This window comes from Anomaloglossus baeobatrachus, chromosome 4 (genome assembly GCF_048569485.1).
Source record: "Anomaloglossus baeobatrachus isolate aAnoBae1 chromosome 4, aAnoBae1.hap1, whole genome shotgun sequence".
Lineage (NCBI taxonomy): Eukaryota > Metazoa > Chordata > Amphibia > Anura > Aromobatidae > Anomaloglossus > Anomaloglossus baeobatrachus.
In genome coordinates this window covers 28,603,238-28,629,044 of record NC_134356.1, presented here as the reverse complement: position 1 = coordinate 28,629,044, position 25,807 = coordinate 28,603,238, and the positions used below count along the sequence as shown (strand labels likewise).

At 47.6% G+C, this 25,807-nt stretch overlaps 1 protein-coding gene across 1 annotated transcript; it reads left to right on the top strand.

The window, feature by feature from the left end:
- The first annotated feature begins 657 nt into the window (after positions 1–657).
- On the top strand, positions 658–18,132 carry SINHCAF (SIN3-HDAC complex associated factor). The gene is made up of 6 exons (XM_075342139.1): positions 658–741; positions 6,350–6,503; positions 13,044–13,143; positions 13,502–13,622; positions 14,203–14,353; positions 15,455–18,132. The coding sequence occupies exons 2-6, from the start codon at positions 6,376–6,378 to the stop codon at positions 15,570–15,572; spliced, it is 618 nt and encodes a 205-aa protein (XP_075198254.1). The 5' UTR covers positions 658–741; positions 6,350–6,375; the 3' UTR covers positions 15,573–18,132.
- Positions 18,133–25,807: the final 7,675 nt, after the last annotated feature.

Sequence of the window (25,807 nt, the reverse complement as noted above, 5' to 3'; positions counted from 1 at the left end):
CTCTGGCGGACCCCCCCGTCTAGGCAGAGAAGACTCTGGCGGACCCACCCGTCTAGGCAGAGAAGACCCTAGTGGACCTATCTAGGCTGAAAATCGATCTTCCTACAGAGTTCATCCATCAAGTTGCCACGGCTCAAGATCGAGCTGAAAGCTGTTAAGAGAAGTGCGGTATGACTATTTGTTTTAAGGGTGTAAATCATTAAAAAATGTGAAAAACAGCAAATTTTTCAGCTACTTTTTTTTAAATCTCTGGAATATGTACTAGCGTCCGCAAAAGTTATTACCACATAAAGTGACACAGGTCATAAGAAAAAAAAATGGCTGTCAGGAAAGTTAAAATTTGCTTTGGGAACAAAGAAACGGGCAATTTCTTAACATTATGGCTGTTATAGTATAGGACGGTATTGCCCTGTCAGCCATTGTTGTAGTCAGCTGGCCATGGCTCCAGTACGAGCGTCCTGGGCCTGGACCAACCACTGCTTTTGTTATGAAGCCGTCGTCGCCTCCTCCCTCCGCCTGTGACAATTTCTCCTCACACGTTTTCCCGCCCAGACCCTCTCCCATAAAAGGACAATAGAAAAGCGGGAAGAGTGACGTCACCGCCCTTATGCAAATGAGCTTGATTGAAGAGTAGCTGAGCGTGGGAACGGCGCAGGCGCAGTAGACGCGGGAATCATTTCGCTTCATTCTCTGCCACCAGTGTGTCACCGGGGGACGCTGCAAACATCAAACAAAGTTCTGGTAAGTGCAATGTCGGCGGCGCGCGTGTCTCCTGTCGCGATATATCGCGTGTTAGGCTCCGGCGACAGTAGCTGTGCACGCTCTGGCTGTTTGCACGCTTGTGCATCGTGCTCCTGTCTTGTCACTTTGTATAGACGCATGTAATATGGTCGCACTGGGCAGAAGTCGCGTGAAAGTCCCCGGAGAGGCGGGACACGGGCGAGGTGCACGCTGCAGTGTCGGTGCCATGTGTCAGCGCTGCACGCTTCCTCCATTGTTCACCTCATGGAGGTGCAGATGGCGCAGAATGTAGTGATGCACGAGGTGGGGGGCACTGACACTCCGAATGCAGGAGGGCCATCGGAAGCCATGCCGTGCAACACATGTCATCCAATGCAAAAAGTGCAATCCACTAAAGTATGTACACCCCTGTATTAGTGGGTGCACTGTCGGATTATGGGGGGAGGGGGTGTTGTTGCAGTTCTGTAGGCATTTAGGGGTGCAGAAATGTGATGGGTGGGGGTGGGGAGCCCTGTGGGTGGCCATGGCTGCTGCTGCTGCACGTAGGCAAAACAAAGGCATGTACAGAGCCCAGCATGTCATCCCTGCCATGTACTACAGGCCCGTACCCTGGAGACCACCCCCTCCGAGAGGTGTCCATGTGCTCTGCCAAAAAACCAGCAGACCTGTAACTGGGAGCACTGGAATCTGAGCCAGCCTGGTCCCTCTGAAACCTAATGGCATCTGGATTTAAAGGGACGTGCATCCATGATTGATTACCCCATGCAAAACTGTTATGGTGCCCATTGCAAGGCTCGTGCCTGACTATTGGCCTGTCTAAAAATGTAAAAGTCCCAACGGATGAGCAAGACACTGGTAGAAATGGACACTATCTGCTGCAGATCGCCCGGTGTAAACAGGCCGATAACATGATACTGCGGGGGAGAGGGAATGATGGCGTCGGCAATCACTGAGCGCATGGACGGGTCGTCAAAGACAAAATATTCACTCATATAGCTCTATTCCATACATCAGTAACACTGTCCCCATTGGGGCTCATAATCTAAGGTTCCTATCAGTCACTTTGGCATGTGGGCGAAAACTGGAGGAAACCCATGAAAACACGGGGAGAACATCACAGTATATTTACCAGGAGGTTGGGGTGTTTTTAGGAGGGTACTGGGTTTTTTGTATGTGTCTTTGCTAGGTTTTTGGTTTTTTTTTTTATTTTATTTTTTTTTAGTGGATCTGTTTCAAAAACCATTTGAAAAAGTTTGTATTCAGCTCAATGCAATTTGCTGTTCAGTGTTGTGGTGTGTGTGTTTTTTTTTTTTGTTTTTTTTTTTTTTTTTTTATTTGGTGAAACATCTGGTGGAATAACTATCATTTCTTAAGGGCACGCTCACACGAGCGTGAAGAACGGACGAGTGCAATGTGAGAATATCAATGTTAGTCAATGAGGGAGAGCAGTTGGTCAGGTTTTCTCGCATCCAGATTCTGGATGTGAGAAAAGTCGCAACATGCTGCGATTTGCTGCGAGAGCCATATCACTCGCACCCATCCAAGTGAATGCGAGAGAAACATCGGACTGCACTCGGATGTTATCCCAGCACAGGCTGACCATGGAGGAGATGGGGGAGAACCCCCTCCCTCTCCGCAGCGCTTGCCCTCAGCTTCGCAGCTGTGGCCTGATTGCAAGATCGGGTCACAGTCGCATGACACTCAGCTCATGCTCGCAGCAGAGCCAGGGGGTCGTTAGCATATCGCATCCGAAGCCCCTTTAATCTGGAGTCAAACTATCTGTAGTGATGAGTGAGCACTGCTGTAATCGTCGGTACTCAACTAGCAGTTGGATGCTCATAGCTTGAGTACCAGAGTATAATGGCAGTCATTGAGGGACTCGAGATCCCCATTGACTCCTATTATACTTGGATACTCGCGACTTGAGTACCCAACTGCTCATTATGAGATCTGAGCATGGTAGTGCTCGCTCATCATTAGTGATCATTTTTATCTGCCAGGGTGGGGAGGGGTCTCAATGCTGTTTATCAGGGAATGTGTGTTGCCAATACAAGATGGCACGGTAGGTTGGATGGATGCCTAAACACCTGTCCATTTATTCCCCCTATGGGTCTTTTGGAAAAACATGAGTGTGCAATGCTTGGCAGCTCCATATGTAAGGAGTGGAGTAGCCAGTGTGGCACTTTGCTTCACTTTAACAGTGATAAACGAATCTGGTGCAAGACACCCACCGACCAACAGGTTCACTAGAGATGAGCGAGCAGTACAATGAGTGAACACTACGATGCCTGAGTGCAGTTTACTCTAGTTGGACGGGTTTAGCTCGAGTAATGAGCATTATGGAAGTCAATGATTGGACAGTTCGGCCCATAAACATCATTTCTGAGGGAGGGGGGGGTGCTATTATTTTATTTATTTATTTATTTTAATACACATTGCATCCATAAACTTTTCTTTAAGCTGCCCCCCTCCCAGTGAGAGCTATTCAGAGACTGCATGTGGCTCTCACTGGGCGGCCATCTTTTGTCATTCAGTGAAGCGAGCCATCGCTTTGTGTGCGATGTTTCACGAACAGCACATCCGAGCACTCGCCATACTCAGAGTAACCAAGCACCCCAATGCTCGATCTAGTATTGAGCAGTCGCGACGACACTTGGCCATCATTAGTTATCACCTATTGTAAGTGATTACTTGCTTTAACCAGACAACCCCTGTAATGGCTCATTGAGATGTCTGATATTTTCGAGTGCTATCTGTGGGGTTTGCGGACAGGAGTGCTAGCTGTGATATTCTATGGGGCCATTCACATGTCGGAACATCGCAGCCAGGAACATGTCCATTTTTGTTTTTATTTTTGTGTGCGTGTTTTTTGATCCAGGGATCTGTTCAAAATCAGCAACGCAAGTCCAAGGACTTGCGAAAAAAAAATAAATCAGACCACATTTGGATACAGTCACTGACACAGAGGTGGGAAACTTTTTTTTTATTATTATTATTAATGATGATACTCATAACCCACTCTGTTCTGATCAAAATGACCGATCCATCATTCAAAGAAGTTTTAATGAGGCCTAATGCAGATTATTCCTGGAATCTGCCCTAAATTCTGACATGACTATTTAAAAAAAAATGTGAAAAAAACACTTTGTGGATTTTGAAGCAAAAAAACATATGTTAAACCTACTGTACCTCAAAAACGACACAAATAAATTATATATATATATATATATATATATATATATATATTATTCCATTTTTACGCCAATCATGTACTGGAGTGAGTATGACATTTTGTGCAATATGTCTAAAGAAGGGTAAATTGCCGCCAGTTTTGACAGTGGTCTTTACGTATAGTTGTGTAAATCTCTCATGGAATATCTGTGACCTGATGAGTGCCAGATTACTGGAAGATTATTGGAAGCACTGAATTATTAGACATCACTGTTTCAGCGGGCTATTGCTATAAAACATCAAAATTAACTTGCCATAGGAAGAAAAAAAATCCGCCATTTTGATTCTCTGGTCTGCTTATTAAAGGGGCTTGAAGATCAGTGTTGCCCTACAGCTAATGTTCATCATGGCTTCGCATTGTGATGGCAATGCAGCAGTCACAATATAAACTTGTTGGATTTTTGGCTGATCTCTCGTTTCTGGCTTGAGTCAGACAGGTCCTCCTGTGTGCTGGGACTGATACATTGCTCACATTCTTGTTGTAATGACTTAGGTACCGGTATTCGATGATGCATTGCTGGCTGATCTTTGTTGTTTGCTGTCTTTCTAAGGCTTAGATTGATGGTGGCCACATTTGAAGACATCAGGTCTTGACAGCTGTGGTTATCTTGGTTAGATCTTATGTGTCAGTGGTCATAACAATGACCCAAACCGCACGTAAATCACTTATCCTGCTCTGCTGATTCGCAACCTATTCTCAGTGTCAGGAGGCTGACCTGAGTACCACATTCATGTGTTGTCTGTCGCCTTATTGGCCTCCGTATGTTTGACAGCTCTTAACCACCTGTAAACTTAACTGAGATCGTTTCAGACTTTACAAAATATCTTTACACGAGTCTTCCTTTTTTAGAAGGCAGATTTGTGGTTGGGATGGAAAGCTAAAAGAAAAACCTTGGTGGACTGTTAGTGAAAAAAAAAAGATAAGGTGTAAAGAGTGGGTTCACAACCAAAGATTAGAACTTGTAATGAGTGAGCACTACCATGCTTGGTGCTATAACGAGCAGTTGGGGGCTCAAACGGGCTCTTTTCGTGTACCGAGTATATTGGCAGTCAATGGGGAACGTGAGCATTTTCCCAGAAGATCTACAGGAGGGTCAGGGACGAGTGAGAAAGTACCGAGCATCTCGAGCACCCCCGAAGCTTGATCTAGTGATAAAGAGCACGATCCCTCATCACTAATTAGGACATCAACATCGCATCAGTGGGGACCTTCCACACCAACTTATCAGCTGGTGTCAGGTCCTTCTGCTGCTGGAAGTACAGAGGTGGGACTGTACAGTACCTATACTTTAGTGGCAATTTTTGGGTACAGAAGCTCTAAAGGCTATTGAAGTGAATGGGAGCTGAGCGCAACACGCTTTCCACTGACCTAAGGGCTAATATTTTACTTCCTGATATTCAATGCAGAAAACTCCCTTGTCTCTATTGGTATAATGGGTTAATATTTGATTCCACCGGGGGTCTCGCATAGAAGAATAGACTAATATTTTATTTCCTGATGGTCTATGGTAAAATAGATTAATATTTAATTCTTTAATTGTATAGAGCAGAACTAATTTCTTAAATGGTTCGTCTGGGACTTTAACATTGATGACCTATCCTTAGGATAAGCCATCAATGTCTGATAGGTGAGATTGCGACACCCGGCACCCTCGACAATCATATGGATAGGTCATCAATATTAAAGTCCCGGACGTCCCCTGTAATCTTTAGGTGTCAGAAGAGTGGGTTAGGTGCACTATTTTCCTTCACATTGCTAGAGCCTGGGTCCTTTTTCTGAGGGGAAGCAGAGAGTGATGTCCACTTAGGCCCTTGATTTAAATTATTGGGGTCCATGGCTACAAGTTCTTTGTAACTCATGGGTCCATAGATGGTGCAGGAGCTTCTCGCATGCATTTATCACCTGTGATCTTCAATTAACTCGAAACCAAAGAAGCCCTCAAGGCTCAGGAGCTAATCCAGTCTTAATGCTCCTCTGATCCGGTGGCTTTGATCTCCTCCTATGATGCCATGTGGAACTTTTGTGGCTTATATCTTCCATTTTGTGTATTGAGAACCCAAAGCCCAAATTACTGAACTCCTATACCTGGTGGTCTGGAAAGCACCAAATCCCTAAAGTATATATCTATTGTTATAAACTGCCTTCAATAAATTACCTTATTACTACCATTGTCGGCCATATTTAGTTTTTCATAAGGTTGTCTCCCATCGTGTGGTCCTGCCTCTCCCTCTTCTAGTTCTTCCTGGCAGTTCCTCGCATTAAGGGAACATAACCTACTCGTGTATGTAGATTCTTTACTTCAGTTGTTCAATTGAAAGTTTTAACTTTATTTTTATTTTTTTCTTCCCCCTTCTTTTTTTTTTTTTTTTATTTTAGCTTGTCCCATTCCAGGAGGAAAAAAAATGATTGGGTTTTACAAACCAAAGACCTACAGAAGCTCCAGAGGCTGCTGTATCTGCAAAGCCAAATCCTCGAGCAGCCGATTTACAGACAGTCAGCGCTATGAGGGGGATTTCCAGAATTGTTTTGGGTAAGGATTCCACCATGCTGGTTTGTATGTATGTTGTGGCAGAGCTAGACTATACGTGGCTATGGCAGCTGGCGTGGGTTCATGCTGAGAGTTGTAGTTCAAGGGTTATTTCCATCTTCATAATGGGATATTGTCAGATAGTGCTGGTAATATGAGAAATTAACTGCTTAAGTTATGTTGGCGTTTTTACTTGCAAGCGAGACAGCAGGCAACGAGTTGTAAAGAGAAGAAAAGTGTTAATATTTCAAGAACATACTAAAAATTTTAATAAGTAAATTGCAAAAATAAGCAAAATTTTCCCAAGCTCTGACAATAGCTCTCTGAAAATGGGAATGTTGTGTTTCTTTGTCGCTCCATTGGGAGACCCAGACAATTGGGGTGTATAGCTTCTGTCTCCGGAGGCCACACAAAGTATTACACTTTAAAAAGTGTAACCCCTCCCCTCTGCCTCTAAACCCTCCCGTGCATCACGGGCTCCTCAGTTTTATGCTTTGTGTTGAAGGAGGCACACATTCACTCAAGCTCCCATTTTAGTCAGCAGCAGCTGCTGATTGTATCGGATGGAAGAAAAGAGGGCCCTAACAGGGCCCCCGGCATGCTCCCTTCTCACCCCACTAAGTCGGCGGTGCTGTTAAGGTTGAGGTACCCATTGCGGGTACAAAGGCTGGAGCCACATGCCGTTTTTCCTTCCCCATCCCTTAGAGGCTCTGGGAGAAGTGGGATCCTAACCGGTCACCATTCACTGGGACCGGGCTCCCTCCGCAGCCCCTGGGGGAATCTGACGGACAGGAGACTGAGTACCATCAGGGACCGGGCCCTGCATCTATAAGGTACTCTGTGTCCCCTTGGGGACGGTGCATGGAGCGCCTGTGTTACAAACGCTGCAGCGGCTGCTGTTTTTTTGTGACGACCGGGACGACCGCGCCTGTTTGCCGGCCGCGCCTGTTTGCCGGCCGCGCTATTAAATTTAGTCCCCGGCTTCTGCGGCCTAGTACCATAACTCCCGCCCCCGGGCCTGCCAGTCAGGGGTAAGGGCGGGACGGTCGACTGGACGTCGGCAGTGAGGGCTGGAGCATACTTAGGTGTTCTCCTCCCCCCTCACTGAGCACTGTGGGGCACCAGATTCCCGCACTTTATTAGTCACGCCCACGGCTCCCTCCTCCCCTGAGAGCTCTGGCAGCCATATTTACAATCACTTCTGCCGGTGGAGGATTTCAGAACGAGCTCTACAGCTCTGGGAGGCCCAGGCAGGGAATCTGGTGGACACACAACCGCTTTGGGCGGTCGGTAAGCCACACCGATTACCCGGTGCTGGCCCCCCTTGGGTGCCGAAGTGTGTGTATATATAATATATATATGTGTATGTGTGTGTGTGTGTGTGTATATATATATATATATATATATATATATATATATATATATATATATATATATATATATATATATATATATATATATATATATATATATATATATATATATATATATATATATATATATATATATATATATATATATATATATATATATATATATATATATATATATATATATATATATATATATATATATATATATATTTTCTCTGTTCGGCCGCATTGTTTTGCTTTTGGCTATATACCCTCAGTGATCACTCTCAGAGGAGACTACAGCATGTCGTCCGCAAAGAGCAAGGGTGCCAAGACACAGGCTTATTTTGCAATCTGTACCTCTTGTGCGGCTATGTTACCTGCAGGTTCCACCTACCCTCACTGTGTGCAATGCTCGGCCCCTGTGGCACTCACTCAGCCGGAGCCTCGGGCACTGGTGGGACCCTCGGCTCAGGTAGAACCGCCGGCTTCCACTGTCCAGGTGGCAGGGACAGAGTTTGCAGTTTTGGCTGAGAAACTCTCTGAGTCGCTTTCACAATCCATGGCTCAGTCTATGGACAGATGGTCTGCTAAGATACTAGAAGCCTTGCAGTCCAGATCGGTCACACAGGCCCCGGGCACTGTGAGTTCATCGCCCCCAGGCCCCTCTCGGTCGGTGCAGCAGAGTGCTCCTGGGGTGACACCTAGGTCCCACGGGGAGGACTCCGATACGGACCGCAGTCCCAGACCGGCTAAGCGGGCTCGCTGGGAACCTTCCCCGGCTTCATCACGCTGTTCGGGGTCTCAGCATGAGGACTCTCTGGAGGATGAGGCGGAGGTCGCAGCTCAGGGCTCTGATCCTGACGTTGCTCTCAATCTTGATACACCTGAAGGGGACGCCATAGTAAATGACCTTATAGCGTCCATCAACCAGGTGCTAGATCTTTCTCCCCCAACTCCACCTATAGAGGAGTCGGCTTCACAGCAGGAGAAACACCAGTTTAGGTTTCCCAAACGTACACGGAGTGCGTTTTTCGATCACTCTAACTTCAGAGATGCTGTCCAGAAGCACAGAGCATTTCCGGACAAGCGCTTTACTAAGCGCCTTAATGACACACGTTACCCCTTCCCCCCCTGACGTAGTTAAGGGTTGGGCTCAGTGTCCCAAGGTGGATCCTCCAGTCTCTAGACTGGCGGCTAGATCCGTAGTATCAGTGGCAGATGGTTCATCGCTCAAGGATGCCACTGACAGGCAAATAGAGCTCCTGATGAAATCCATCTATGAAGCCATAGGCGCGTCTTTTGCTTCGGCCTTTGCAGCCGTGTGGGCACTCCAAGCTATCTCGGCTTGTCTGTCTGAGATTAATGCAGTCACACGTACCTCTGCTCCGCAAGTTGTGTCTTTGACTTCTCAGGCATCGGCCTTTTCGTCCTACGCCATGAACGCCGTCCTGGACTCAGCGAGCCGTACAGCGGTAGCGTCCGCCAATTCGGTGGCAGTCCGCAGGGCCATGTGGCTACGCGAATGGAAGGCAGACTCTGCTTCCAAGAAGTTCTTAACCGGTTTGCCATTTTCTGGCGACCGTTTGTTTGGCGAGCAATTGGATGAAATTATTAAACAATCCAAGGGAAAGGAGACCTCCTTACCCCAGTACAAACCTCAGCAACGAAAAATTCAATCGAGGTTTCGGTCCTTTCGGCCCTCAGCCAGGTCCCATTCCTCCACGTCCAACAGGTCAGAGAAGGGCCAGAGGAACTCTTCTGCATGGCGGTCTAAGTCACGTCCTCCAAAGCCCGCCGGAGGAACCGCCTCCAAGGCGGCCTCCTCATGACTTTCGGCCTCCCCAAACCGCATCCTCGGTCGGTGGCAGGCTCTCCCGCTTTTGCGACGCCTGGTGGCCACATGTCCAAGACCGATGGGTGAGAGACATTCTGTCGCACGGTTACAGGATAGAGCTCAGCTCTCGTCCTCCGACTCGTTTCTTCAGAACATCTCCGCCCCCCCGAGCGAGCCGATGCACTTTTTCAGGCGGTGAACACTCTGAAGGCAGAAGGAGTTGTGATTCCCGTTCCCATTCAAGAACGTGGTCGCGGTTTTTACTCCAACTTGTTCGTGGTGCCAAAAAAGGACGGATCATTCCGCCCCGTTCTGGACCTCAAACTGCTCAACAGACACGTGAGAACCAGACGGTTCCGGATGGAATCTCTCCGTTCTGTCATCGCCTCGATGTCCCAAGGAGACGTCCTAGCCTCAATCGACATCAGGGATGCTTATCTCCATGTGCCGATTGCACCAGAGCATCAACGCTTCCTGCGTTTCACCATCGGGGACGAACACCTTCAGTTTGTGGCACTGCCTTTCGGCCTGGCGACAGCCCCACGGGTCTTCACCAAGGTCATGGCATCCGTGGTGGCGGTCCTACACTCTCAGGGCCACTCGGTGATCCCTTACTTAGACGATCTTCTAAGTTTCATACTCTCTCAGCGATAGTGAAGCTTCCGCTGGACAAACAGCGTTCGCTGCAGACAGGGGTGCACTCTCTCCTTCGGACCCAGTCACACCCCTTGAGGCGCCTCATGCACTTCCTAGGGAAGATCGTGGCAGCAATGGAGGCAGTTCCCTTTGCGCAGTTTCATCTGCGTCCACTTCAATGGGACATTCTCCGCAAATGGGACAGGAGGTCGACGTCCCTAGACAGGAACGTCTCTTTCACTGGCAGCCAAAACCTCTCTTCAGTGGTGGCTTCTTCCCACTTCCTTGTCGAAGGGAAAATCATTCCTGCCCCCATCCTGGGCTGTGGTCACGACGGACGCGAGTCTGTCAGGGTGGGGAGCGGTCTTCCTCCACCACAGGGCTCAGGGAACCTGGACTCCGACAGAGTCCTCCCTTCAGATCAATGTTCTGGAGATAAGGGCAGTGTATCTAGCCCTAAAGGCGTTCCATCGGTGGCTGGAGGGGAGACAGATCCGCATACAGTCAGACAACGCCACGGCGGTCGCGTACATCAACCACCAGGGCGGCACACGCAGTCGTCAGGCCTTCCAAGAAGTTCGGCGGATTCTGCTGTGGGCGGAAGCCACAGCCTCCACCATCTCCGCAGTTCACATCCCGGGCGTAGAAAACTGGGAAGCAGACTTTCTCAGTCGCCAGGGCATGGACGCAGGGGAATGGTCTCTTCACCCGGACGTGTTTCAAGAGATCTGTTGCCGCTGGGGAACGCCGGACGTCGACCTCATGGCGTCTCGGCACAACAACAAAGTCCCGGCATTCATGGCACGGTCTCAAGATCACAGAGCTCTGGCGGCGGACGCATTAGTTCAGGATTGGTCGCAGTTTCGACTGCCTTATGTATTTCCTCCTCTGGCACTGCTGCCCAGAGTGTTGCGCAAGATCAGGTCCGACTGCCGCAGCGCCATCCTTGTCGCTCCACACTGGCCGAGGAGGTCGTGGTACCCGGATCTGTGGCACCTCACGGTGGGTCAACCGTGGGCACTCCCAGACCGACCAGACTTGCTGTCTCAAGGGCCATTTTTCCATCTGAATTCTGCGGCCCTCAACCTGACTGTGTGGCCATTGAGTCCTGGCTCCTAGCGTCCTCAGGGTTATCTCAAGATGTCATTGCCACTATGAGACAAGCCAGGAAACCAACGTCCGCCAAGATCTATCACAGGGCTTGGAGGATCTTCTTATCCTGGTGCTCTGATCGGGGTTTTACCCCCTGGCCGTTTGCCTTACCCACTTTCCTTTCTTTCCTTTAATCCGGAATGGACAAGGGTTTGTCTCTCGGCTCTCTCAAGGGACAAGTATCGGCGCTTTCCGTGTTTTTTCAAAAGTGTCTAGCCAGGCTTCCGCAGGTCCGCACGTTCCTGCAGGGAGTTTGCCACATAGTCCCACCTTACAAGCGTCTGCTGGAACCCTGGGATCTTAACAGGGTGCTAACGGCTCTTCAGAAACCACCTTTCGAGCCGATGCGGGATGTCTCTCTCTATCACGCCTTTCGCAGAAGGTGGCCTTCCTAGTGGCAGTCACATCACTTCGGAGAGTGTCTGAGCTAGCAGCGCTGTCATGCAAAGCCCCCTTCCTGGTGTTTCACCAGGATAAGGTGGTTCTGTGTCCGGTCCCGGAATTTCTCCCTAAGGTGGTATCCCCTTTTCATCTCAATCAGAATATCTCCTTACCTTCCTTTTGTCCTCATCCAGTTCACCAATGTGAAAAGGATTTGCACTTGTTAGATCTCGTGAGAGCGCTCCGGCTCTACATTTCTCGCACGGCGCCCCTGCGCCGTTCGGATGCGCTCTTTGTCCTTGTCGCTGGCCAGCGTAAGGGGTCGCAGGCTTCCAAGTCAACCTTGGCTCGGTGGATCAAGGAACCGATTCTTGAAGCCTACCATTCTTCTGGGCTTCCGATTCCTTCAGGGCTGAAGGCCCATTCTACCAGAGCCGTAGGTGCATCCTGGGCATTGCGGCACCAGGCTACGGCTCAGCAGGTGTGTCAGGCAGCTACGTGGTCGAGTCTGCACACTTTCACGAAACACTATCAGGTGCATGCCTATGCTTCGGCAGATGCCAGCCTAGGTAGGCGAGTCCTTCAGGCGGCGGTCGCCCACCTGTAAGAGGGGGCCGTTTTTCGGCTCTTTTTATCGAGGTATTCTTTTACCCACCCAGGGACTGCTTTTGGACGTCCCAATTGTCTGGGTCTCCCAATGGAGCAACAAAGAAGAAGGGAATTTTGTTTACTTACCGTAAATTCCTTTTCTTCTAGCTCCTATTGGGAGACCCAGCACCCGCCCCTGTTCCCTTCGGGCTGGTTGTTCTTTTGTGTACACATGTTGTTCATGTTGAATTGTTCTCTTGGTTCATGATTTTCAGTTCTCCGAACATCCTTCGGATTGAATTTACCTTAGACCAATTTATAAGTTTCCTCCTTCCTGCTTTTGCACCAAAACTGAGGAGCCCGTGATGCACGGGAGGGTGTATAGGCAGAGGGGAGGGGTTACACTTTTTAAAGTGTAATACTTTGTGTGGCCTCCGGAGGCAGAAGCTATACACCCCAATTGTCTGGGTCTCCCAATAGGAGCTAGAAGAAAAGGAATTTACGGTAAGTAAACAAAATTCCCTTCTTTGTTGTTTTTTTTGTCTTTATATTACTTTAATCTAAACTTTTTTTGTTTTTCTCCCGTTCTCTTTATAGACTCCATGAAACACGTACTGGTGATATTTGCAATGCTTGTGTCCTTTTGGTAAAGAGATGGAAGAAACTTCCCTCTGGCTCCAAGAAAAACTGGAATCATGTATGTATCTTGACTTGTTTATTTTATTACTTATCTTCTGCATTAGCCACCACTAGTGAGGCTATAAGGTCTGAAACTTTCCTCACCCCATTTTGACAAGTAATATGGGGATGCCCTTTTTGTTAATTTATTCATACGTTAACAAGAGGAATAACAGAGGAACATGTATCATTAACTTCTGTAACCAATTGCCACCGTTTAAGGTAGAATATTTTGTGGCCTGTACTTTTGGGTAAGGTTTACCTAGAAAGAAATTGACATCTTCCTTAAAGTAGGGTGGTGGCATGGTATGAATTGTACTTTCATTATAGTCTATTTGACCATGTGTTTTTTTTGTTTTTTTTTTTTGTTGCTATAGGTTGTAGATGCCCGCGGCGGACCTAATCTGAAGGCTCTGCGGATCAGACCTAAACGGATCCGAGCACTGGCAGCTCGGAGGATGAAGAATAGGCAGGCCATGAAGATGAAGAAAAAACTTTGTAAGCAAGATTTTCAACTTTTAAAGTGATGCTCTCCGGCATGTTGCAATATCCCTTATAACTCGCTAGATGGCGCAGAGGCTCGGGTGGGGGGTGGGGTGTGGGGTGTGTATAATATATATAATTTTTTTTTATTTTAATCAGTATAGATCAGCTCACCTGTCTGAGCTCTGATCAGAATGAGTCCTCCTGTTTCCCCCTGTGGTGTATGGATCCTGGACTGGGAGAATATCCTTGGCAGTGGAAATATAGGAATGGATCCAGCAAACAATTGGGAAGTCCACATAGCAGTAAAAAAAATTATCTGGACTTCCCGAGTGTTTACTGGATCCATTCCTATTTTCGATAGATATTGATATTAGATACATACCAGTACATGGTTGGCGTAAGAATGAAATATATTGATAAAATATATAGATTATATATTTTGAATATATATATATATATATATATGTATATGTATATGTGTGTGTATATATATATATATGTGTATATATATATGTATATATGTGTGTGTGTGTATGTGCATATAGATATAGATATATATTATATATTTTGAATTTTTTATTTTTTGCCACAGTTTCTGGGGCGCACAGCACGGCTTCCAGCGCTTCACCCACACACTCCTCCTCTTGTAGCAATCACTCCGACACAGACACTGACACAGAGCTACGCACCGCTCCCAGCAGGAACTCCACGTTCTCCTTCCTGGATCCAACATATTGGAAAAGGTAACTAGCTGGCTTCTATTCTTAGGCTATGTTCGCACGTTGCGTTTTTTCCCGCGTTTCTGCAGCGTTTTTGGCAGCAGCGTTTTTGGGCAAAAAGGCATGCGTTTTTGATTTCCAGCAAAGTCTATGGTAAAAGCAGAAATCCTGTCTGCACTTTGCTTTTTGTTCAGCAGCGTTTAATTTGCATATTTGTGGTCAAAAACCATGCTGAAAAAGAAGCAGCATGTCAGTTGTTTTTGCCATTTCTGCAGCGTTTCCTTAACATTGGAGTCAATGAGAAATGGCAAAAAGCAACCAAAATCACAATTCCTGCGTTTTTCATGCTTTTTACCTGCTTTTCAACTGCGTTTTTGGCTCCAAAAACGCATGCTTTTCTGGGCAAAAATAAATGGGTTCTAATGTTCCTTTACACACACACAATAACCGAAAAAATAAATGTAAAAAAATAATAAACTTTAGCTATTTTTCTGTTAAAATGTGCATAACCACTATTATTACATTAAAATTGATAATTTCCCATATAATTTTATTAAAAGTTAATTTTATACTTTTTTTCTCTTTTTTCATTCTTTTTGACTAATTCAACTTTATTTCTCAGTGTCTTGATCTCAAAAACGCATCTGCAGAAACGCAGGTGAAAACGCAGGTAAAAAGCGCTAAAAACGCACTAAAAACGCGGTAAAAACGCATGCGTTTTTAGCGCTAAAAAATGGTCAAAAGCCATTTGGTCAAAAACCAAGGGAAGGAAAACGTGCAGAATAAACTGCAGGTACACCGACGCAACGTGCGCACATAGCCTTACACTACTTTTGGCCTGGTGATTAGCTGATCGCTGCATGTCTGACTTCTAAAACCCCTAGTGATCGGCTGCAGAACAGCGCCACACGTGTCAACTGCAAGAATGTGGTATTGCAGCACTGTTCACGTCAAAGCGGAGCTGTGATACACAACAACAACAGCATTTAGAATTTTATATATAATATATATAATATATATATATATATATATATATATGTATGTATGTATGTATGTATGTATGTATGTATGTATGTATGTATGTATGTATTGTATTTTTATTATTTTTTTTTTTCCCCTCTTTAGACAAAAAGTTTGCTGTGGGATTATCTACAAAGGCCGCTATGGCGAAATACTCATTGATGCCCAACAGTACAAGCCGTGCTGCAATAATAAGAAAACGGAGGAAGGCGATGCAAGATGAGGCGGGTGTCGGATGTGTAACACTACCTATTCAGGGGCAGGGTCTAAACTGTTAATGCACCACTTTTCTTGTTATATAATATTTTTATGCAGTATTTTGTGTATGTAGATACAAAATATATTTAAGACATTTATGATGTGTGAGGCCCTTTGCCCCCCCCCCATTTTTCCCTGTTCTTATTTTTTATATAATGGTTTGCCAGTTACTGCAGATTCAGTTACTGAAGGAACGTTGCCTTCCAAATCTGTACAATTCCCCCAATTCATGTGCGAATTGGAATGTATGTATAGAGAGCGGTAGTAATTCTATATGTATTTTGTTTGTGGTTGTTTGTTGCATTTCTTAATATACAAGATTGAGTTATTTTATATTCTACTTTGTGCTATTTACCACTTTTTTATATTTTTATTTTATTTTTTTAATGGACTTTGATGCAAACACCCCTGCCCTTTCCAAACTGGAGGAAATGTATCAAAACCGGCAACACTTTATACCTTATGCTAGGAACTTTTGGTTTGAGCGCCCGTTCTTATAGACAGGACTACTCAGGACGACATTGGATGTGCCTTCCTCTTGCCTTAGGCTGGCTATGCATTCCTAATTTTTCTTGCTACACTCTGTGGATGAGATGTGTTGTACAACCAAAGTCTGGATTATGGAACTTGACTGTTTTTCACCATGCTTTTTATAAACCTTTTTTATATATTTTTTTTTTTTTAAAAAAAAAAGATTAAAATTGAAGGAACAAAAATATAAAGAGACTTAAAAAAATAATTGTGTGACCATGAATTGGAATGAGCAGACCTATGAAATATTCAGCATAGCTTTAGTCGAGGGTTCGGTACCCAAACTTGACTCTAAACCCCATTGTCAATTGAGAGGTGAACTTTGCTGCAAAATGGTCGTAACAAGGGCTAGTGGGCAGCAAAATGGGGGGGAAAGAGCAGGAAAATTGCCCTGCAAACAAGTCTAGATGGGGAATTTAAAAAAAAAAAAAATTGTTTTGGGGGAACCCCCCCCCCCCCCTCCTTTTTGATAACTTGCCAGGGTAAAGCATTTTTGATAACTTGCCAGGGTAAAGCAGACAGCTGGGGGCTGGTATCACCGGTTATCTTGCTTTTCCCAGTCTAAAAATATAAACCCACAGCCACCCCAGGAGTGGTCCATCACATTAGAAGTGCAATTCTGGCATTTTGCCCAGCTGTTCCCAATTGCCTTGGTGAGGTGGCAATCTGGGTAATACTTTTGGGTTGTGGACAGCTGGAATCAAGCCCAGGGATTAGCAATGGAGAGCTTTCTATCAGACACCCTCCATTACATTACTAACCTCTGGGTTTGATGTCAGCCATCAATTCACAGCTGACATCTACCCCAAAAATATTACCCTGATTGCCCTTGTATGTTGACAATTGGGAAAAGACAGACAAAACGTCAGAATAGGCCCGTCAAACAGATGCCCCGGTTATGGGCTATTTTTAGGCTGGGAAGGGGCCAAATAACTATGGACCTTCCCAGCCTGATAATATCAGCCCCTGGCTGTCTGCTTTACCTTGGGTTGCCACCTTTTTAAGTAAACTTAATTCAGCAATCTGACAGACTTCTGTAAAACGTCCATGTTTGTAGTTGTGCACCAGACACTAGGAATCCGGTACGAACACCGGACTTTACAGTTTGAGTTCACTCATCCCTAACTGTTAACAACTTTTTTTTTTTCTCAATAATCCCTATTGAAAGGGATAAGAAGGGAAAGACTGTGGTATACCTCTAGCAATCATTTAATATATGCAATAATTTGGCTTATAAGGCCATTTTCACAAGCAGCGTATTTGGTTTATAGACTGAAATCTGAAAGGGGTTTTTTGTTTTGTTTTTTTTTGCCCATAGCAACCTAATTCCTGACCGACGTTAGTAAGCTATGATGCTTACGTAGTACCTGTAGGTGTAGACAGGGACTAAGCTGGTGATGGAATCCATTTCCATGTGATAAATATGTATATATGTTTTGTTTTGGGGTTTTTTGTTTTCTTTTTACCCCCCTGATGTTCAGAGGGAGCAATAATATGTTGACCTGCTTCAGGTCAGGAAGCTACATGATGAAAATGTTCTCTTTTTCCTTACAGAAACTTGTATCTTTTAGTCCCTTGTAGGCTGTGATGGCGGCCATGTTTGTGTAGGCCCCTGTGTACAAAAAATACCAAACATGGTGGCTTCTTTTGTGTACTTTGATGTCAGGAGCCTATATTACCAGAGTGTGCAGCTCTGGCATCGGCTTGTCTCTCTTCAGAACTAAAGGATTGGGCATGTTTAAATCCAACATGTCCGATCAATATCTCCCCTGACATGTCTACAGGGGAGAGTCGGGAGACATTATCCTATTTATGGACTCCTTCAGACAGACTGACTCTACATAACCCTTTATCCTCTAATACCTCTAGCAAACTGTATAGTTTGTGGGCAGCTATTGTGAATATGGCGAACTGGAAAAACTGAATCTCTATGTTGATATGATGCTTTGTGTATTTATAATTATAATACCTGTAGCATTTATTTGTGGTTTTTATATTGGTTTTGTGTTTGTTTTTTTTTTTTTTTTTTTTTTTTTTTATATAATCTTTTGTAATAAAACTGTTTTTGTTAAATAATTTGTCATGCTTGGATAGCAAAATCATGATTTTTACTTTCGGAGAACTCTGTCTGTGGATCAGTGCTTGGTAGTGTTGAGCGGACCCGGATCGTCTCTCGCGCTCGCCCTCTCTCGCGCTCGCCCTCTCTCGCGCTCGCCCTCTCTCGCGCTCGCCCTCTCTCGCGCTCGCCCTCTCTCGCGCTCGCCCTCTCTCGCGCTCGCCCTCTCTCGCGCTCGCCGCCGAACCCGGATTTTTCACTATCCGCTCAACTCTAGTGCTCGGCTGTATTGAATATGGCTGGGCTGCCGCACACAACATATCTGCTTTCATTTTCTGAAAAATAAGAGCTAGGTTCCTGTTCTCGAGGTTGAGACTAAAACCTATAAGGGCAGATTACGTTCTTCTATGTTTCCAAAAAGGAAAAACCTCTCCCTTGGATACCAGATAACATGGCTGACTGTAACGTTCATAGAAGGGAAGAAATGCTACAGATGTTGGACACCACATGAGGCCCCTTTCTGAAGTCTGTGTTTCAGGTACGTGTGACATCTGTTTTTAACACGGATGCCACATGTATCCATGTCATTCCATGGTGTTTTCACAAGCACTGTGTGGACTACACATACACACGGAGACATATCCGTTGTTTTTTTTTTTCTCCGATAGCACAGGTGTCACAAAGATCGCACACTGATGTGATCTGTGTGACACGTACCGGAGAAAACTTGTCTTTGAATTAAAATGATTTTCTATACTCTCCGGTCTCCAGCTCTGCTATTTTTGGCGTTGCTATCACTTGCTTCCAAACCCCGCTCATTATGCTCTTGCATATTCACAGCACCACAGACCCGGAAGCAGCAGCATTGCCGGGAACAGCATCGCCGGAGACAGGTGAGAATCCAGCAAGCAGTGTGTGTGCAGTGACATCAGGTGGTCATCGGAGTAGTCAGTGAACTCTGGCGACTTCCTAACGACACCTGTGCTACCGCAGGTGTTGCAACAGTGACTTCCAGGGTTCATCAGAGTTCATCTTGAATATATATATAATGCTATATATATATATATATATATATATATATATATATATATATATATATATATATATATATATATATATATATATATATATATATATATATATATATATATATATATATATATATGAAATAAATATATATTTATAATCGTTCCTTATGGGAGACCCAGACCATGGGTGTATAGCTTCTGCCTCCGGAGGACACACAAAGTACTACACTAAAAGTGTAGCTCCTCCCTCCGAGCATATACACCCCCTGGATGACAAATCCAACCAGTTCAATGCTTTGTGTTCAGGAGGTCACACACACACACACACATGCATTCTCATCTGAATTTTGATTTCAAAGATTTGGAAGAAAAGCGGGTCCAATCTGGACTCCTGGCATGTCCCTTCTCACCCCACTGTGTCGGCGGTGCTGTTAAGGTTGATTTTACAAGGCTGGAGCCTTCACATGCCGCGCTCCTTCACCATCCCCTGAGGCTCTGGCTTGAAGTGGGAGCCATCACGGTTCTCACTGCTTTGCAGGAGACCGGTCTCCATCCGCAGCCCTTTCAGGTTCCTGCCGGACGGAGCGCTCACCCCCCAGGGACCTGGCCCTGCGTCTCATAAGCTAAGTATTGAGACGTTATTCAGGGGTCCCTTGTACATTTATTGTGGGGAGAGTGTGTTTTGTTCACTTTGCTGTGATTTCCGGCCGGTGCTCTGTTTTTTTTCTGAGAACCGCGCCAAGGGTGCCTGCTCGTCGGCCGCATGGAAAAATCTAGGCCCCGGCTTCAGATGCGGCCTAGTTTTGTTTTCAGTGCCCCTGCATGTCAGTCATGCAGGGGAACAGTGCGGCGCCGCCCACCGGCCGTTCAGCAGTGGGGAGGACACTCCTCTCTGAGGAGATGTTTCCCTCCCCTGTATTTCTCCTTGGCCCTCCGGTTCCCGCTCCTGGACTAAACCCCGCCCCCCCTCCTCACTCCGGCGCCATTTTATCAGCGTTCTCACACTGATCGGCGCTGGCTGCTGCAGCTCTGCATCTGCTGGGGGTCCGAGCTGTGGAATCCGGAGGGCACACAAAAAGCGGTCTGGTAAGCCACAACCTCTGGTTGTGGACTTTATTATACACTCTCTGGGGGTCATTCTGAAGGAGTGTGTTCTTTACTGCAGAGCCTCCACCTCAGCAGTATGTCTCTCACTAGGAGCAAGGCTGCAAGCCTTTACTCTATATGCACTGCATGTAAGCTCATACTGCCTGAACCGAGCATTGTGATGCCTGCTCTAACATGGTGGTGCCTCAGCCTGGAGTCTCCCCAGGGGTCCCTCCGGCTGCTCCAGCCCCGGTGGCTAAACCCCCGGCTTGGGTAGCATCGTTTTCTAAAGCTATCTCACAGTCCTTTGCTGACTCCATGGGACAGCTGTCCCGGACTCTGCTGACCATGCATCAGCCCCCTTCTCAGGGCGCCTCTGCTGCTCCGACTCGCTCTGCAGAGCTCGCAGAGGATTTTTTATTTGTTCCCGGACCCCGTCCTCCTAAACGGAGACGCAGGGACTCTTCTCCCTCCTCGTCCCACGGCTCTGATTCACGAGCTGAATTGCAGGGCGAGGAGGATGCCTTTACTGTGGGCTCGGACGCTACCTCTATGTACCCCATTGATCTATCTGACGGTGATGCGGACGTTAGTGACTTGATTGCGTCCATTAACTCCGTTCTAAACCTCAATCCACCAGTGTCAGAGGAACAAGCCTCTCTGGTAGAAAAACACCAGTTTACCTCACCTAAGAGAACAAGGAGTATGTTTTTTTTTAACCACTCCAGTTTTCAGGCCACTGTGACCAAGCCCAGGGCCTGTCCTGACAAACGCTTCCCAAAGCGTAGTTCTGATGACCGTTTTCCCTTTCCACCAGAAGTGGTCAAGGAGTGGGCTCAGTCACCAAAGGTGGATCCTCCGGTGTCTAGAATCTCAGCCCGGACAGTTGTATCTGTGGCCGATGGCACCTCACTTAAGGATCCCACTGACCGCCAGGTTGACCTTCTGGCCAAATCTGTATATGAGGCGGCAGGGGCCTCGTTCTCCCCGTCCTTTGCAGTAGTGTGGGCTCTTAAGGCAGTCTCTGCTTCTCTGGCGGAGATACATTCCCTCGCCAGGGACTCTATACCCGAAATGGTTGCCTTAACTTCCCAGGCTTCGGCTTTTTCATCCTATGCCATGTCTGCCATTCTGGAGGCTTCTCACCGCACGGCGGTGGCTTCCGCTAATTCACTCGCGATCCGCAGGATCTTGTGGCTTCGAGAATGGAAAGCAGACGCTTCTTCCAAGAAGTACCTTGCTGGGCTCCCCTTTGCTGGGCCCCGGCTGTTCGGTGAACAACTGGATGAAATTATTAAGGAAGCTACTGGCGGGAAGAGTACTTCCTTGCCACAAACTAAAACCAGGAAACCTGTCCAGGGCAGGAACCAGTCAAGGTTTCGTTCCTTTCGTTCCTCTAACTGGTCATCCTCTAAGCCTTCAGCTTCGTCCACTAACTCAGCCAAGGATCGAAAACCCAGCTGGCGCGCGAAGCCGCGTCCTCAGAAGAACGGAGGAGCCGCTGCCTCTAAGGCAGCCTCCTCTTGACTATCTGGCTGCGCCAGCAACGTCCTTGGTCAGTGGCAGGCTTTCCCACTTTGGCGACGTGTGGTTTCAACACGTCTCCGATCAGTGGGTGCGGGATATCATCTCCCACGGCTACAGGATAGAATTTTCTTCCAGCCCGCCAAACAGATTTTTTCTGTCCACTCCCCCCTGCTCCAAATCCGCCGCCTTCTCACAGGCCGTGGCATCCTTGCAGGCCAACGGAGTAATTGTTCCGGTTCCCGCCCGGGAACGGTTCAGAGGTTTCTACTCAAACCTCTTCCTAGTCCCCAAGAAGGACGGTTCCTTCCGACCCATCCTGGATCTCAAGCTTCTCAACAAGCATGTTCAGGTGCGGCACTTTCGCATGGAATCTCTGCGATCGGTCATTGCCTCAATGACCCAAGGAGATTTTCTAGCATCCATCGACATCAGAGATGCCTATCTGCATGTGCCAATTGCAGTTTCACACCAGCGTTGGCTACGTTTTGCAATCGGAGAGGAACATTTCCAATTCGTGGCTCTCCCCTTCGGGTTAGCCACGGCCCCTCGTGTATTCACCAAGGTCATGGCAGCAGTGGTTGCGGTTCTGCACCTCCAGGGGTTGGCAGTGATTCCTTACCTGGACGACCTTCTAGTCAAGGCTTCATCCAGTGCAGACTGTCAGCGGAGTGTCTCGCTCACTCTCGCCACGCTTGTTCATTTCGGGTGGCTTGTCAATCTGCCCAAGTCCACTCTGACCCCGACCCAGAAACTTACGTACCTAGGGATGCAATTCGAGACTCTGCCGGCACTTGTGAAGCTGCCCTTAGTCAAACAGCAGTCCCTTCATCTGGCGGTGCGTTCTCTGTTGAAGCCCCGCCGTCATTCCATCAGGCACCTCATGCAGGTGCTGGGTCAGATGGTGGCGTCAATGGAAGCGGTTCCCTTTGCCCAGTTCCATCTGCGTCCTCTGCAGCTGGACATTCTCCGCTTTTGGGACAAGCGGATCTCTTCTTTGCACAGGCTAGTGGCTCTGTCGCCACAGACCAGGAGCTCTCTTCAGTGGTGGCTTCGGCCCCTCTCTCTGTCTCAGGGACGCTCCTTCCTGACTCCGTCCTGGGTGATCCTCACCACGGACGCCAGTCTCTCCGGCTGGGGAGCAGTATTTCTCCACCACCGAGCACAGGGCACTTGGACTCCGTCCGAATCAGCCCTCTCGATCAATGTGCTGGAAATCAGGGCTGTACTCCTAGCTCTCTTAGCCTTTCACCACCTATTGGCGGGCAAGCACATTCGAGTCCAGTTGGACAACGCGACAGCAGTTGCCTACATCAATCACCAGGGCGGGACTCGCAGCCGCCTGGCGATGTTGGAGGTTCAACGCATCCTTCAGTGGACGGAGGACTCCAAGTCCACCATATCCGCAGTCCACATCCCAGGCGTAGAAAACTGGGAGGCAGATTATCTCAGCCGTCAAACCGTGGACAGCGGCGAGTGGGCCCTGCATCCGGCAGTGTTCCGGTCAATCTGCCGCAAGTGGGGCACTCCGGAAGTGGATCTAATGGCATCCCGGCACAACAACAAGGTCCCGGTTTACGTGGCTAGTTCCCACGATCCTCAGGCCTTGGCAGCGGACGCGCTGGTTCAAGATTGGTCCCAGTTCCGTCTGGCCTACGTGTTTCCCCCTCTAGCTCTCTTGCCCAGAGTCCTGCGCAAGATCAGAATGGAGGGCCGTCGGGTCATAATCATTGCTCCAGACTGGCCCAGGCGAGCTTGGTACCCAGACCTGCTCCGTCTGTCCGTAGAAATGCCGTGGCATCTCCCGGACCGCCCAGACCACCTCTCTCAAGGTCCGTTTTTCTGCCAGAATTCTGCGGCTCTCAGATTGACGGCGTGGCTCTTGAGTCCTGGATCCTGACGGCTTCAGGCATTCCTTCCGAGGTAATCTCCACTATGACTCAGGCTCGGAAGTCTTCCTCGGCCAGGATTTACCACAGGACTTGGAGGATTTTCCTGTCCTGGTGTCGCTCTTCCGGTCATGCTCCTTGGCCGTTTTCTTTGCCAACCATCCTGTCCTTTCTACAGTCCGGTCTGCAGCTAGGACTATCCCTCAATTCCCTCTAGGGACAGGTCTCGGCTCTGTCAGTGTTGTTCCAGCGGCGTATCGCCCGACTGGCTCAGGTGCGCACCTTCATGCAGGGCGCATCTCACATCATTCCTCCTTACCGGCGGCCTTTGGATCCCTGGGACCTTAATCTGGTCCTCACGGCCTTACAGAAACCCCCCTTTGAGCCTCTTAGGGAGGTTTCTTTGTTTCGACTTTCACAGAAAGTCGTCTTTCTGGTGGCCATAACTTCTCTCAGAAGAGTCTCTGATTTGGCTGCGCTCTCTACGGAGTCACCCTTTTTGGTTTTTCACCAAGACAAGGTGGTTCTCCGTCCGACTCCGGACTTTCTCCCTAAGGTGGTGTCTCCTTTCCACCTTAACCAGGACATTTCATTGCCTTCCCTTTGTCCGGCCCCTGTACATTGCTTTGAGAAAGCGTTGCATACCTTGGATTTGGTGCGGGCGCTCCGGATCTATGTGTCACGCACCGCCACTCTTAGGCGGTGCACCTCTCTTTTTGTGCTAACCACGGGTCAGCGCAAGGGTCTCTCGGCTTCTAAACCGACCCTAGCTCGTTGGATTAGGTCGGCCATATCCGATGCCTACCAATGTTCTCAGGTGCCTCCCCCGCCAGGGATTAAAGCGCACTCGACCAGAGCTGTCGGTGCCTCCTGGGCTTTCAGGCACCAGGCTACGGCTCAGCAAGTCTGTCAGGCTGCCACTTGGTCTAGTCTGCACACCTTTTCGAAGCACTACCAAGTGCATGCTCATGCTTCGGCAGATGTGAGCTTGGGCAGACGCATCCTTCAGGCGGCTGTCGCCCATTTGTGAAGTTAGGTTTTGCCTACTTCTCAGTTTGTTTATTTCCCACCCATGGACTGCTTTGAGACGTCCCATGGTCTGGGTCTCCCATAGGAACGATGAAGAAAAAGATAATTTTGTTTACTTACCGTAAATTCTTTTTCTTATAGTTCCGACATGGGAGACCCAGCACCCTCCCTGTTGCCTGTTGGCAGTTCTTGTTCCGTGTGTTTTTCACCGGCTGTTGTTGGAGACAGAGGTTCTGGTTACTCCGGGTTTTACTCTATCTCTACTTATGGGTGGATGTTCTCCTTCAGCTTTTGCACTAAACTGGTTGGATTTGTCATCCAGGGGGTGTATATGCTCGGAGGGAGGAGCTACACTTTTAGTGTAGTACTTTGTGTGTCCGCCGGAGGCAGAAGCTATACACCCATGGTCTGGGTCTCCCATGTCTGAACTATATACAAAAAGGAGGGGAGCCAGCACTGCTTATTAGTGGCATGCAACAATGAGACGGTGAAAAGTGTAATATTCACAAATTCATTCCTACTGTGACAATTTAATGAGGTTTTTGGCAAATAATTGATCAATGATTTGAGCCCCCCTGCCCCGTCACGGCAAATCTCTATAGGGGGGTCCCTACACTATATTTATAATTTAAATACGTACCATAAGGTCTCGTGTAATGCGCAGGACCGTATAAGAACATCACCTACCTGAGAAGTGTCAGAACCGCTCCCATGCTGCAAGGGCTGACAACTGCGAGTAAAAGGGCAGTCCAGGTGCCAGTGTGTGTGTGTGGGGCAGAACACCACACACACCAGCACAATGTCAGAACTGGCCCCCACAGTGCCAGACCAGCAAACATGGATGAAGGGCGGAACAGCCCCAGGCAGGTGGTGCTTAAGTAATAATGCCTATGGAACAGGAGGCGGTGGCTGTGTGTGAACAGGCACCAACATAAATTTTGATGGCAACAGAAGGAATTTGCAAATCACACTGGGCGTGCACGTCAAGGTGGCGGTCAACCACCGACCATCTAAATGCAAAAAGGAGGGGAGCCAGCACTGCATGCCACTCATAAGC